General features: G+C 40.6%; 1 protein-coding gene across 2 annotated transcripts in view; it reads left to right on the top strand.

Moving 5' to 3' along the window:
• Positions 1-14,458, top strand: part of DNAJC13 (DnaJ heat shock protein family (Hsp40) member C13) — a 122,750-nt gene that overhangs the window by 26,185 nt on the left and 82,107 nt on the right. For both annotated transcript variants that reach the window (XM_075271278.1, XM_075271277.1), the window contains exons 2-6: positions 1,954-2,034; positions 8,639-8,714; positions 10,988-11,137; positions 12,361-12,402; positions 12,818-13,018. In XM_075271278.1, the coding sequence (XP_075127379.1) occupies positions 1,967-2,034; positions 8,639-8,714; positions 10,988-11,137; positions 12,361-12,402; positions 12,818-13,018 (537 nt within the window). In that variant the 5' untranslated portion in view covers positions 1,954-1,966. The remainder of the gene's footprint in view (positions 1-1,953; positions 2,035-8,638; positions 8,715-10,987; positions 11,138-12,360; positions 12,403-12,817; positions 13,019-14,458) is intronic.

The raw sequence follows: 14,458 nt of genomic DNA, 5'->3' as shown, positions 1-14,458 counted from the left end.
TCTCCCCGCTTGGGGTGCACTGTTGTGATGTCATGTTTGTCCAAGTAAGAAGAACTGGGAGGGACTGGAGAGTAGACCGTATTGGTACTTAGCTTGTAGACCAAAGGCTCAATATGGCCTGTGGCCTACAAGATCTACCAGTAGCATAACTGGGTTGGCTGCGCCACTTCTCACCAATTCTGCCGATCCAGTTTTAACAACTGGATGGACAGAACCAATCAGGTCGCGATGATGTAATGTGCGGCATATGGGGACCCCCTGGTGGCTGCTGATAGAAGAGGAGGCCGCAAGCTTGAGTGGGATTGGTCAGTTAATATGGGCCAAGGCAGTGGGGGTTTGGTAAGTTTCTAAACCCCCACTACCTTTTGAACAAGCAGTAGAGATCTGATAGGGCCCCCTAACAGTGCTGGCGAGTCGGTGGAAATTTGGGACGGACTTTGGGCATGCCTGCTCTAGACTGTGCTGAACAGTAATGGTTGATATTATAGTTCACACCAAACAAACATTAAGGACCATCAATGTCCATGCACAGAGCAATGAAGCAGCCGGATGAATTCTGATATATACAGGGATATTCGTTCTGCTCAGATTCAACAAAATGCAGCAAGGTTGATTGAATGGCACTTCACAATACAGATGGACAATGACCAAAATGTACTGCGAAAGCAACCCAGGAGTTTGTGAGGCCAAGAAGTGGAATATTCTGCAATTGTATCACTATGATGCAGGAAGTCCGGGTCTTTGGACTAAGGTCAGGCTGGGAAATTTGGCCGATGTACGGACTGGATTTTGTGTTCTAGTTTCCTTTGTGTGAGGGACCTAAATAGGTCTAGTTTAGAAACCTCATCTTACAGAATGGATTAGGATTTCTGAGTTAAATGAGGATAGGGTGGCTGTAATAATCAGAATTTTCTGCTGAAATGTGCCAAGATGCGCAGATAGCTTTGCTTGTAGCGTTTAGCTGGGTCTTAGAGGATAAGAACATTTATTTGTTTAAAGAACTGAATTTACATATTTGAATAAATTCTAAGAATAAAGCAAAAAAAAAAAAAATAGGAAGGAAAAGGGCTGAAAGAATATGAGGAGGAGAGAAATTGTCAGTTACCAAAACCAACCATTCTAGAACTAGACTAGATGATTAGGAAATATTATTAAAAGAAGTTATCGCCTCCACAAATAATATTAAACCTTCATATTACAGAGCACATTACAGTAATAAACATACCTCTGTTATATATGTCACTTTTGGAGATTTGGAGAAATGCAACTTTTGAAGTCTTGTGCAAATAAGGCAATTTGTGTAGTTGGTGTGGGGATGGGGGCTGGGCGTTCAGCACTGAGAGCCCCACTCTTGTTGGCTAAGTGGGATGGGTGATACATTATCACAGCATGAGGTGGCACAGGCAGCATATGATAGGAGTCTGAGCAGTGATATACTGTACATTAACTCCCATTCATTTGGACCTAGGTTGCATTGATTTAGTTTCACCCCCCGGAGCTGTCTGTGTCCTTTTCCATTCTTTGTTGAGAACAACTAATGGATGAAGGTGCTGAGTGTCAGACTCCCACCGACCTGATGTTAGTGACCTATCTTCTGTATAGATCAATATTTTGAGCCTGAAAAACCCCTTCAATATCAAAATGGTGATGGACCAACTGATCCTCACTAATCAACTGATTGAGCTGCATGTCCCTTTCATTATTTACCAAGTAGATATAGCTCCATGCTTTTTGTTGTGGCTGTGTTTGGTATTGCAGTGCCACTGACTTGAATCAGATGGAGTTGCGTTTAGGTGCCAAACCAGGCAAAGGGTACAGAGCTGTCCTTAGAAAACAATGAATGACAGGCTACTCTATGTAAATAACAAATTTTCATTTTGTACTAAATTGTTTTGCTTTTTACTTGTTTTTGTGATAATTTCTTTACGTCCTATATGTTTCTTTATTTTCCAGGTCTCCATGCAAAATGAATATAATTCGAGAGAACAAGGATCTAGCCTGTTTCTATACAACAAAACATTCCTGGCGGGGGAAGTAAGTGATTTGTCATTTCCTAATCTTGAGTGATTCATTAACACCATATTTTGTTACCGCATATACTCGAGTATAAGCCGACTTTTTCAGCACATTTTTCATGCTGAAAAAGCTCTCCTCGGCTTATACACGAGTCAGCGTCCACGGAGCACAGATAACTGGAAGGGGGAGGTCCTTTAGTGCTACTGCTCTGTGATTGGCTTGTCATGAGGTCACGTGACTGTGATGTCATCAAAGGTCCTGTAGCCACTGGTATGTAACATCTGCAGATAAGGTTGAGTCTAAATCCTAGTAGCTCCGCCCACACCAGAGTCCGATCACATGGTCATGACGTCATCAGAGGTCCTTTAGCACACTAGGATTTAGCATCTACCCTGCAGATGAGTGACCAGGATTCATTGTGTCTTATGAAAGATGTCTGTTGTATGGAGGAGAGGAAGCTCCAGTAACGTGACACACACAGGGACCTTCCTTTAGTTACTCTGCCTATTAATGTCAGGCATAGTTTCAGTAACTCCATGTGCCTCATATTAATAGCAGTTAACGCCATCATGTCCCTCATGTTAAGGGTTACTAATATGTGAGACACATGAGGGTACTAATGAAGGACCTTAATTATGAAGATACCTAATTATTACCTACATATGTCCCACATAACAGTAACTCTTATGTGAGGCACACAGGGGGTTAATGTGAGGGACATGATGGGGTTAACTGCTATTACTATGAGGCACATGGAGTTACTAAGCTGTAATGCACATGACCAGACTTTTTATCTGCAATGGTGGTTTCTCCCCCCCCCCCCCCCCCTTCGGCTTAAACTCGAGTCAATAAGTTTTCCCAGTTTTTTTTTTGTGGTAAAATTAGGGGTCTCTGCTTATACTCGAGTATATACCGTAAATTCTCTGGGTCCTTCTCCTGGAAGCCTTATCAAGAAGCTAATTTTACCAGAGTAAGAAGCTGCCAGCAGATACTAAATATGCAACAGCTACTGCAGAGGATATAATATTTTACACAGGGTCCATTCCATAAATACAATACAATACATAGATCACGTGTGGAATGGGAGACTCTCATACACAGCAACTTTCCATTCTGGTTGATAGGAAGGGGTCCGTATGGTGGGCATATGCACAAAGGTTGTCTTCATAAAATCATCCCTTTTAGTGTCCGGTCCGGTCCGGTTTAGAATATTTGTTAGAATGGCTTTTTTTTTTTAGGTCCTTTTAATGCAATATGAAGGGATTCGTAATTATGGTTTTATACTGATGGAGTAGTGGTTCAGCGTGGGATCACTGTTTTGCATACAGTACATGGATCCAAAACCATAGGACTCATCAGGCAAAATATCATCATAAAACTCATATTTATTCATTTACAAGCAGTATAGACATTATATACAGTATATAAAACGAGGATATATAGAACAGAGACCACAATATTGTGCATCTTAAAGAGGACCTTTCACCATATCCCTATATACTGCCAGAAAGCTGATAGTGCGCTGAATTCAGCGCACTGTCGGCTTTCCCGATCTGTGCCTGGTGTGAAGAGCTTATGGTCCGGTACTGTAGCTCTTCTATGGTCAGAAGGGCGTTTCTGACAGTTAGCCAGGGATGCCCTTCTGCCTCGCGGCACCAATCGCGCTGTACTGTGGAGCCGGGAGGAACGCCCCCTCCCTCTGCTCACACAGCTTGTCCGTAGACTAGCATTATCAGGAGAGGGAGGGGGCGTTCCTCCCGGCTCCACAGCACAGCGCGATAGGCGCCGCGAGGCAGAAGGACGTCTCTGGCTAATGGTCAGAAACGCCCTTCTGACTGTAAAGCGCTACGGTACCGGGACCGATAGCGCTTTACACCGGGCACAGATCGGGAAAGCCGACAGTGCGCTGAATTCAGCGCACTGTCAGCTTTCTGGCAGTATATAACACTGCCTGTGCCCAGATATGGTGAAAGGTCCTCTTTAAAACGATGGTATAGGGACCAAACTAAATACATTGTAATACTTGGATTAGAAGCAATATAGGTAGAACAACGCTTATTCTATTGCAAGCAGTATAATCATGTGTGCTTGGCTTAAAAAACCTCACATAAGGCAAGCAGACTTTGGAGTATAGTAACCAGGCCGCCAAGGAGACAGGCCATGAATATATGCATCAGTGAACAAGTGTGGCACTGTATGACACAACTATATACAATGTATCCCAAAGTGAGCCCAGTGCCACACTTTTTCACTCTGGCATTTACTCATAACTTGTCTCCTTGGTGGCCTGGTTACTATACTCTAAAGGTTTCTTAGGCTGTTATTAGACCAAGTACACATTATTATACTGCCTGCAGTGCGATAAGCGTCATTCTACCTATATTGCTTCTAACCCATGTACTGCAACACCTTTATATTGGGTCCTATATCGTGCACAACATTGTGGTCTCTGTTCTATATCCTCGTTTTCTGTACTGTATGTTTATACTACTTTTTAGTGAATTAATTTGAATTTTATGATGATATTTTGTCTGAGTCGTTGATGGTTTTGGATAATTTGCCACTCACATACTGCTGCTATATCCAGCATTTTGCCTGGTACATAAATTCAGCTTTTTTTTTATTGTCTTAGTGCCTTTTATCTGTGCATTGCCTTGTGGAGTTACCATCATGTATTGGACTGTACTTTTATCTCCTTCTAATGGGCTTGTGCGTTTTGAAGCTGTTGTGAAACAGAATGAAGGTTGAGAAAGGGTTACTGTATGGGACATGTGTTTTTACTATAATGTTATACCACATTATGGTGGTTTGGTTGGTTCATGCCCAGAACTATAATACAAAGGTCTTATTAGAGGAGGAGTGGGAATGTCTATGTCTATATGGCTTATCCCACAATAGGAAGCTAAAAAGAGACCAAATTGTGATATAAACAGCCCTTTATTGACAAGTGTGAAACTTACAGGATTTTTAGAAAGGTCATAAAAAATATAAAAGAAGAAGAAAAAATTAAAATGGTTAAAAATATGTTTTACTTTAAAAACTTGATTTGGAAAAGAAGGAATTTAGCGAGAAGACTTCCTGTTTAAGGAGTACACGTATTCAGGAATGGTGAAACCTCTTAAAACACAAGTTCCCGTATATTTTCTGTGAATTTCTGGTTACGTTTTTGTAGCACGTGGGCTTTTATTTTCCTGTTTTAGCACTGCAATGGCCTTTTAGATTTGTTGAAGAAATGAGGAAGCGCAATGTGGAAAGTGTAGCAGGAAAGGAAGAATTGCTTTCTCTTTTTCTCCAGAGGTGACTAACGTTTCTTTTAATATTTCACAATAGGGAAAGAATTAGTTTATTCTAGAATTAAACTGAATTACTTGCTGCTCTCATGGCCCTGTCTCATCTAGTAAAGGGCTACATATTTAACAATTATCACAATTCTTTTTTTTTTTTCTTTCTTTTTTTTTTTTTTTTTTGGAATGCTCACCTATCATGACATTAGGAGTTCCTTGTATGTTGGTTAAGAGGTAGATGCATCACATCTCCATTCACTCTATAGGACTACCGGAGATGGCTGAGACCTGTACTTTGTTTATATTTGGGGGTCCCATAGAAATAAATGGAGAATTAGTGTGTATACAATGGCTTAGTATTTGTTGGCATATCTTTACTTAGGTGTGATTATTAGAGATGAGCGAACAGTAAAATGTTCGAGGTTCGATATTCGTTTCGAGTAGCCCCTCAATATTCGACTACTCGAATTGAATATTGAACCCTATTATAGTCTATGGGGGGAAAATGCTCGTTTCAGAGGTAGGCAACGTTCAATCAAATTATACTTACCAAGTCCACGAGTGAGGGTCGGGCTGGATCCTCCATGCAGTCTTCTCCTTGCAGCGTCCCCGCGGCATCTTCCGGCTCTGAATTCACTCTGCCAGGCATTGGGCCTGGGCAGAGCCGACTGTGCATGCCCGCACTACAAGCGGACATGCACAGTCGGCTCTGCCCAGGGCCGATGCCTGGCAGAGTGAATTCAGAGCCGGAAGACGCCGCGGGGACGCTGCAAGGAGAAGACATCTAAAGGTAGGAGAAGAACCAGCGTTGATTGGCCGACTGTATAGCATTCGGCCAATCAATTCTGGTTCTGCATCAAACTTTTACATTCGAATAGCGAGTGGTACTCGATTGAGTACTACTTGCTCATCTCTAGTGATTATAGTGGGAGCCTATAAATAATGTATCCAACTGTTTTAAGGCTCTTAACCCATGTGAACAAAGCCTTATGAACGCTCTTCTTGATCATAGCCAGTGTAAACATGAGCATAAATACTCATTTGTCGACTGGTTTGTATCTTTTATTCGGGCCTAAAGATAGTTGTTGGCAGCACACCATTGTGTAAACAGAGGATACAAAGCGTATGAGGATGAATGATCATATTAGTGATCCTTTGTTACGGTGCAGTGTAAAAGACTCAATAAATTCTCTCCAGTTGACTTGCTATATCATGTCAGTCCATTCTTTTCCTGTCTTCTCGTAGAATTGGTGTCTTTGTAGCGTTTGTATGTCTGGCCCTTTGGTCTTTGCTCGTTTGGTCATGTTTGTGTCATTCATATATTTGGGTTGCAGCCCGACGTTCCAACTTGTAATCCCCGTTCTACTGTTTGGACCTATGCCGATTCTTCTTATGTTTGTAACAGTTTCCTTTTTTATTATATTGTAAAAGGTCTTCTTCTTTTCAATAAAAATCATATTTAAAATATATCATGTCAGTCCATGCCGATTGTGGCCAGGCATGGGCTTTCGTAGAAGGGCCCTAAACCTGTTTTTGTGAAAGCTTGGTGACAACCAATATGGCTGCCATTGTCACTATGAAAGTGGCTGGAATACAGCTTTCTCTGATTCTTGAATGACAAATCTGTCTAGTGACTTAACTCCATATATTTATTCAAAAAATAAGGCATTAGTGTTTTTTTCCTATTACAATGCTAATATTAAAAATATAGGGGCGGACTGTAGTGAATGGATGGGGTTTTCTTCTATATATTACTTCTGCTCTGAACTATATTCACTTGAAAATAAAAATTCTGTCTGATAACTTGGTACATTCCTGGAAGGTTTGCTGTTTATCTCTGCATACCACAAGTTTATTCTTAGCATTGTTGGCACGTGTAGGACTAGGAGAAGAGGCAATGAGTCAATGTTCACCTGGTCACATACATGGTGATATCAATAGTAGTCTCGTGCCTATAGAGTGATATGGGTATAGAAGTTGTAATGTTGTCTCCCTGTCAAAAAAAAAATAAAAATTTAAATGTTGTGGTCGCCATGCATTTTTCTTGTAGTGGCCGCAATAGGTCCAAGTAACTAATAAACTTCTGTTGTAGGCAGGTATAGTATATTTTGAGCTAGATTTTTGGCTGCACAGGAGAATGGGCAAGATATGTCTTGATGCATGAAGAATAGCAGAGAGGTAGATTTCTATATTTTACAGGTTCTAGCTGGTATGTATTTACTTTACCAACACTAAGCTAATATCTGTGTATATGGAGGGAGTGCCCTGACACTGACAGTCTGCTGACAGCATGGTGTACACATAGTAATGAAAGCCTCCAGTGTTTGAGGGTCAGGGACGGAGTAATTCCGGCTTCCAATCCTTTAACCCGGTAGAGCAAGTGTTAAACGTTGTCAGCCATTTTGGAGGGTATATACCACAGTCATTGGTGACTGAGCAAATATTGAAATCCATAAAACACTTCCTTCTTGCTCTCTCTGTAAGTGACTGCTGGATCCGAGGTTCCAGGATAAGCATCCAGCTGACACTTCCATATTATTACCTTAATGTTGCACACTGTGGATTCGAGACCAATATCTGTGCAGATCCGACACTGAAATTCACATCAAATCCACTTACAATCTGCAATTCTATGAACGTTCAATTTGTGTATTTTTCATGAGTCAAAATAAATGATTCAATCCTTATTTATATATTGTTAGATCTGGATTATTTAATTGCTGTATTATGTTAATAGTTAGACATTTTATAATATAAGGAACGTCAGTGGCAGTGGTTTATATTTGCCTGTCTTGTCTGTAGCTCAGATCCCTCATCCGCTTGGCTTTGCTGCAGAAGATAAGTCTGTAACAAAACCTTCTATTCTTTCCTGTTGTGTACAGTGTTCATTTTTCAGCTCTATGCTTTGTCAGCTTATCTCTAATGTAAGCATATTTTTCAAGGAAAGCAAATTACATGATGACCTTTACTGCTGACCAAGGAAGACACCCCTAAATGTGTCTATATAGTAACTTTAGCTGATGCAGCCCTTTTATTAGGCTTTCACAGTTCTGATTTGTTTTCTTAGACAAAGTGATAGATAAGCCAATACTCGGCTGAACTATAGCGTTAGGCCACACGTTTTGGTTGTAGTGTGTTTTTGCGATTTTCGGAAAAAACTGGCAGGGCCTCACCTTTACCTGTCTCTGATGTTAGTAAGTTTTGGAGTTCCCTGCTTAGTACTGCATGAATGAGACAGACTATTATGTGTTGTATTATGCGGTTTTGTGAAAGTTGTTACTTTTTTATGGGATTGTCTATATATCTTTTTAATGTCATTTTATTTTTCCTTTACCCAGATATAAAAGAGTATTTTCAGTGGGAACCCACGCCATAACAACATACAACCCCAACACCCTTGAAGTTACGAATCAGGTATTAAAACAGGAATTGTATGTCTATTGCTAAAGCAGCTATCTATATGGCTCTGCCATAAAAAAAAAAAAACAAAAAAAAAAAACAACTTTGCTTCTGTTTCCTATCTGCCTGTTCCTGTTCTCCCACCTAGAACTGGGCCTTGTATTTCTGCTATATATAGCCAGGGGTTGGTCCTATATGCCTTTGTATACAGAGATAGCTGACCATTTGGATTATCAAATAGGACTACCCACTGGACTCCCAACTGTAGAACAAGCGAGGGTTAAATAAATAAATAAATAAATGACAAGTTACATTTTTCATCATGAAACTACGTATTACTTTTAGACTATCCTTCCCAATACCCCGGCTTGTTTTCTGCTACACCTTTCCAATATCCCCCGCCGGGCCTACCGTTTATCGGCGGTTCGGCACATGATTAACGCTGCCAGAGCTTGTATCCCAGCTCTTTGGAAATCCCCCAACCCTCCGTCTCTTCGCCATTGGTTCCGTAAGGTGGAGGACATCCAATCCATGGAAGACCTCACGGCGTCTCTTCGAGACAAGCATGAGGCCTTCTTGAGGGCCTGGACTCCATGGATCTTGTTCCAGGGGTCCCAGCTGTACAGGGACATCATGGGCCAGACTTGAGGATTGGCTTTTGGTCTGAACCTGCCCCCCCCCTCTTCTCTTCTCTTTCCTTCTCTTTTGCCCCCCCCCCCCCCCCTCCCCTTTGTTCCCCTCGCCCCTTCTTTGCTCTCCCTACCCTCTGGTATTCTCAAGCAGTGATGGTGCCTCTCCTTGTCTGTTGGTTATCGAGAGGTCCTGTCTCCGTATTTTATGTTCTGCTCTGAGTTTTTGGGCCTTTGTTGTTATTCTGGGCCCTTTTTGTTCCGTTAATCATTTGATTGATATTACGAACTGTTTCTTCTTCTGTTCATTTGTTTATAAGTAAAGAACTTATAAAAAAAAGAAACTACGCATTAATCTGCTCTATAACATTTTGACTGCAGAATGCACTTCGACTTCATGAACCACAAGAAAGGATCTTTTAAAACATTTTTTGTGGCAGTACTAAAAAGATATATATATATATATATATGAAGAGCTCAACGGAAAAATGGCCTAAGTCCACATTTTGTCATATTTCAAATTATTACCTAGAAAGCTTCTTTGTACCTCGTTCTATGCATTGGGTTTACAAGGTACCTAGGATTAATGACCTAAGTCCATATATTTCAATGCAGAAGAATTTACATTCAATGGAATAATGGCCTAGGTCCAATACAAACTTACTTACTTCACTCTCGTTGGTCATTTTTTCATTGAAATCGTGACTTCCGGTCTGTTGTTTATATTAGTGTAAAAACTTTGTCTTATTGTTTAAAAGGCTCTAAATCGACTTTTGCACATATTTAGCGCCGAAAAGGGAGGCAGGTAATTATTATTCTTCATCGTTTAATAATAGTAGTAATTAATTAATAATATTAAATAAATAATATTTATACATGAAGCTGCAATTTTTTTAATAAATAATACAATTTATGATTAGGATTAACGGTGTTCATTAGCTGATTACATTGGATAGATATATTCCACAATAATGCCCGTTTGCTTTAGGCTAAAACTTTAAATTTCGTTTTTCTCACAATATTAATTTTTGGACTTAGGCCATTTTTCCGTTGAGCTCTTCATATATATATATATTTTTTTTTTAGAATTTAAAACAAACAATATAACGCTGGGTTCACACCAGCATATGTATACTACGTTCAGGGATTCTGTTTCTCTCCGCATTTTTCATCCTTTTCGGTTGGAAACCACACGGACTCCATCATAGTTTTTGGCAGGTTTCCTAAGGTAACCACTTTTTTATGTGGATTAGGTTTCCATTCAGGGAATCCCCAAACGGATCCCACGAACGGAAATTCGTACGCAGATGTGAACTGGGCCATAGGAAAAGAAATCCCCTGCTGATATCCAAGGGTATACAAAGAAGTAGGCAGGAGGTGCGCTGGTCCAAGTTCCTTTAATTTAAATAAAATGAATTGACTTGGGCCAGCACGCCTCCTGCCTACTTCTTTGTATACCCTTACATGTTCTAGACGTCCACACCAGTGGTTGGCGTTACAGAGGTTTGGCTGCTGCTACTGGAGTCCGTCCATTCAGAGTGGTCCCTCCTACAGGTTGGAGGCCCCCAACTACATGTCTTTATAGTGGTTGTGGTTTTTTTCTTGGTATATTCCCTGCTGATATTCTGTTTTGTGTCATGCCTTGTTTTTTTTTCTCAGTGGCCTTATGGAGATATTTGCAGCATCAGTCCTGTGGGTAAAGGGCAAGGCTCAGAATTTGCCCTCACATTTCGGAAGGGCAGTGGCAAGAAATCAGAAACATTAAAGTTTTCTACAGAACACAGAACAGAACTTCTGACAGAAGCCTTGGTAAGATGTTTCTAAATTGGCCTTTCTTGCACAGTGTACAGTTCAGCCTTCTTGAAAGGCATTGATTTCCATGCACATTTGTGAATACGTAAGATAATCCTTTAATAGTCCCACAATGGGGAAATTTCAGTGATACAGTTTTATGAATGGTACAGTAGTATATAACAAGAGAGAAAAACACATACAAGCTCATGGCAGATAGAGAAATCCTAGGAATCATAGCAACTAAAAAGAAAGAAACACAGACACACTGCAGGATCATTTAGTTCTCTGTGTGAATAGACATTGATAATACGGCCTGACTGTGGTTGGAGGACGCGAGGAGGGGGGTCACAGCATGTAGATATAACAGGCAGAAACATTTTTTGCACAAGTGGGGACATAGGCAGCTATCATGATAACATGTGGTATTTCCTTTGGTAGGTAGTGAGATCTCATGCTCACAGCTGATAGTTCGGTATCTTGCATCAGTGCTATTTTTCCTTAACCACAAAAATGTGCTTCATCACAGCCCTCCTCCTTTCTTCTTACCACTGTGTTCTACTGCCCAAAGAAGTCTGAAGCTATCCAGGTAGACAGGGTGCTGCTCTCTTGCCAAGCTTCCATAAACTCATTGGGTAGGTGGGTGATGGTAGGTCCCCAGGTTGTAACAGAGTCCCACGTGTCCACAGTAAAAGAAAGATATACCAGTCAGCTGTAGGCATCTTCACACATCAGCAATAGACACCAGAAATCATCTCCTTGAAAGAAGAAGTCCACACTTCCACGCAGGTTTTTCCTCCATGCTTTGTCTGCCTCATGGTGACCATACTGTCCTTAGCTCGTCGGGGGATGGTAACAGGTACATGTGCACACAGGAAACTCCAGCTGATCACGTCTTGAGTCTTGTCCATGCTTTAACAATAGAAACAAAAGAAAAAAAAATACTCCACAGGGTCTTCCATTCAATTTATAGTTGCTAATTCTTAGTGCTAGGTTGCTTGGTTAGAGGATTCTTGAAGATAGACAAAAAGAGTGAAAAGGAAAGATAAAGGTTGCTCTCAGCTTGGAGCTCTGTATCGAGGCTGCCACTCATATGTCACCATCTTGGAATACGTGTTTATGTTTGCATATATGTGTGTTTTTAGTAATTTATGCTTTTACTCGTCTCTATGTTTGTTTTGAGCCTTACTTTGCTTTTGTATTGTAAACACTGCTTATTTGTACTCTTGTGTTTCCAATAGCGTTTCAGGACAGACTTTTCTGAAGGGAAGATTACTGGAAGGGCAAGTATCCTAAAATATCAACAAATGTAAAAGCTAATAGCATTAAACATGTCTCATGGCCATAATACATCAGTATTGCTTTAAACTATACAGCACTGTACCCTGGGTATCACTATTGATCCCATATACATTAAAAGATTGAAGGCACACATGCTTGACTTCTACTCCATTCAAACCCTCCTTTGTGGGATCCTATTCTTGTGACTAGTGGGGGGGGGGGGTTATCTGTGGTAAATTCAGTGATCTGACGTTTGTCACCTATTCTGTGGATACATGACAATTGAAGAGAAAACCCTGTTCCTTTTTCTGATACACAATGTTTAATATGGATGAGAGTGTTGAATTGCTCTGACTTGTTACTTTTAAAGGTGTAGACGTGAACTCTTGGTTTGCTAAGTTTCCTCTTTTATTTCAGAGGTACAACTGCTATAAGCATCACTGGAGCGATAGCAGAAAATTGGTCACTCTGGAAGTGACGCCTGGGGGAATAGACCAAATCGATCCAACGAACAATCGTGTCCTATGCTCCTATGACTATCGGAATATTGAAGGCTTTGCAGAACTGTCAGATTACCAAGGAGGCTTCTGCATCTTGTATGGAGGCTTTAGTCGGTTGGTAAGTATGTATAGAAATGTAAACTTAAAGGGGGTTTGTAACATGTCAATTGGATGTGCACAAAAAATATTTCAGTGAGTTACCCAGCAATAATATTGATGGTAAATGGATTCAGGGGCCCTATGAATGTAATGGCTTATATTACGATTGTTGATTTTTTTTTTGTTTTTATTTTTTCCTTCGTAGTAAATATGTGAAGGGCTTGTGCTGAATAGGAAGCGTCACCATACAAAGTGTGGGCAGGAACAAAGCTTCAGCCTTTGCAATGCTCATATATGAGCTAGATTTAAAACTATCATCATATTATCATTCACCCTGTACATAGTTTAGTCTCTGATCATATCTGTATTCCAGTGGAACTTGTCTGAAAACCATTCACCACTAAGGGTTGCCATAGCTGTTTTGTCCCAGCCACATCAACCATGTGTTAAATTCCAGGGTGCTGGACTCTTTCATTTGAGGCTATATCAACCATAACCTCCAATTAGTGGTAAGCACATGCGGCCACTAGTGGACAGCTGTATGTGCATTGCTGGGCTTCACCTGTCTGTCGGCTAGTACAAAATGCTAAATCCCATACCTCATTTGATTGTCGCTGTGCTCCTGAACAGTTTGGAATTCGCTTCTACTAAATCCATACACCCGTTCAAAAGATATGGCCCCATCGGAAGGTGATATATAAAATAACTCTTATTCCTCTAGTGGACGGTAACCTTTATTTTTTCTGTGAAAATCAAAAGATTTCCACCCACCTGGAGAAGAGCTAGCTCGCATATAAACTTCCAGGGGACATATTATTTGACTTTATGGACAAATTTAGAAAAAGTGGTCAGATGATGAGGGGCACAGTGGCAATTGGATGATGATTGTTATTTAGCATTTTGTATCTGATAACAGGTTCTCTTTAACATCATCCCTCAATGCCATGAACCATTTATAAAGTACAACTACACATTTTTGTTACTATATGTTGTATATTTATAGTGCCTACTCCTGGCGCCCCCACAATCTACTCCAGTAAACCATTGCATCTCCGTCCCATTCACTTGAAGCAGTTGACATGGTAGATTGAAGAGCATTAAGCATAAAAGGATTAAACCTTAATCTTACCATGCTGACCATCTCTAACTTCGCTCTGCATATGCTGAAAACAATCGCTGATAACTAGTTCTGTTGTTCATAGTGAAATGTCAGTGTTTTGTGTGCATCAGGGATATGCTATATGGTTATGTATGTCTGATATAGTACAACAATTCTGTTTGAACACGGTGTCACCTGGATAGAACTGTAAGGCCTGACACTGTAAATAAACAGATGACTGTGGGGTCACGCTAGGGATTGCACGCACATACGATTGATAATGTGTGTCTGTCTCTTATTCAGATGAAATTACCCCAAGGGTGTACTAAAGAAGACCTTTCATGTCCTGATCAAAGTGCG

The sequence above is a fragment of the Leptodactylus fuscus genome, chromosome 4 (genome assembly GCF_031893055.1).
Source record: "Leptodactylus fuscus isolate aLepFus1 chromosome 4, aLepFus1.hap2, whole genome shotgun sequence".
Taxonomy (NCBI): domain Eukaryota; kingdom Metazoa; phylum Chordata; class Amphibia; order Anura; family Leptodactylidae; genus Leptodactylus; species Leptodactylus fuscus.
The sequence above is the reverse complement of the archived record's forward strand: the minus strand, read 5'-3'. Positions and strand labels throughout refer to the sequence as shown.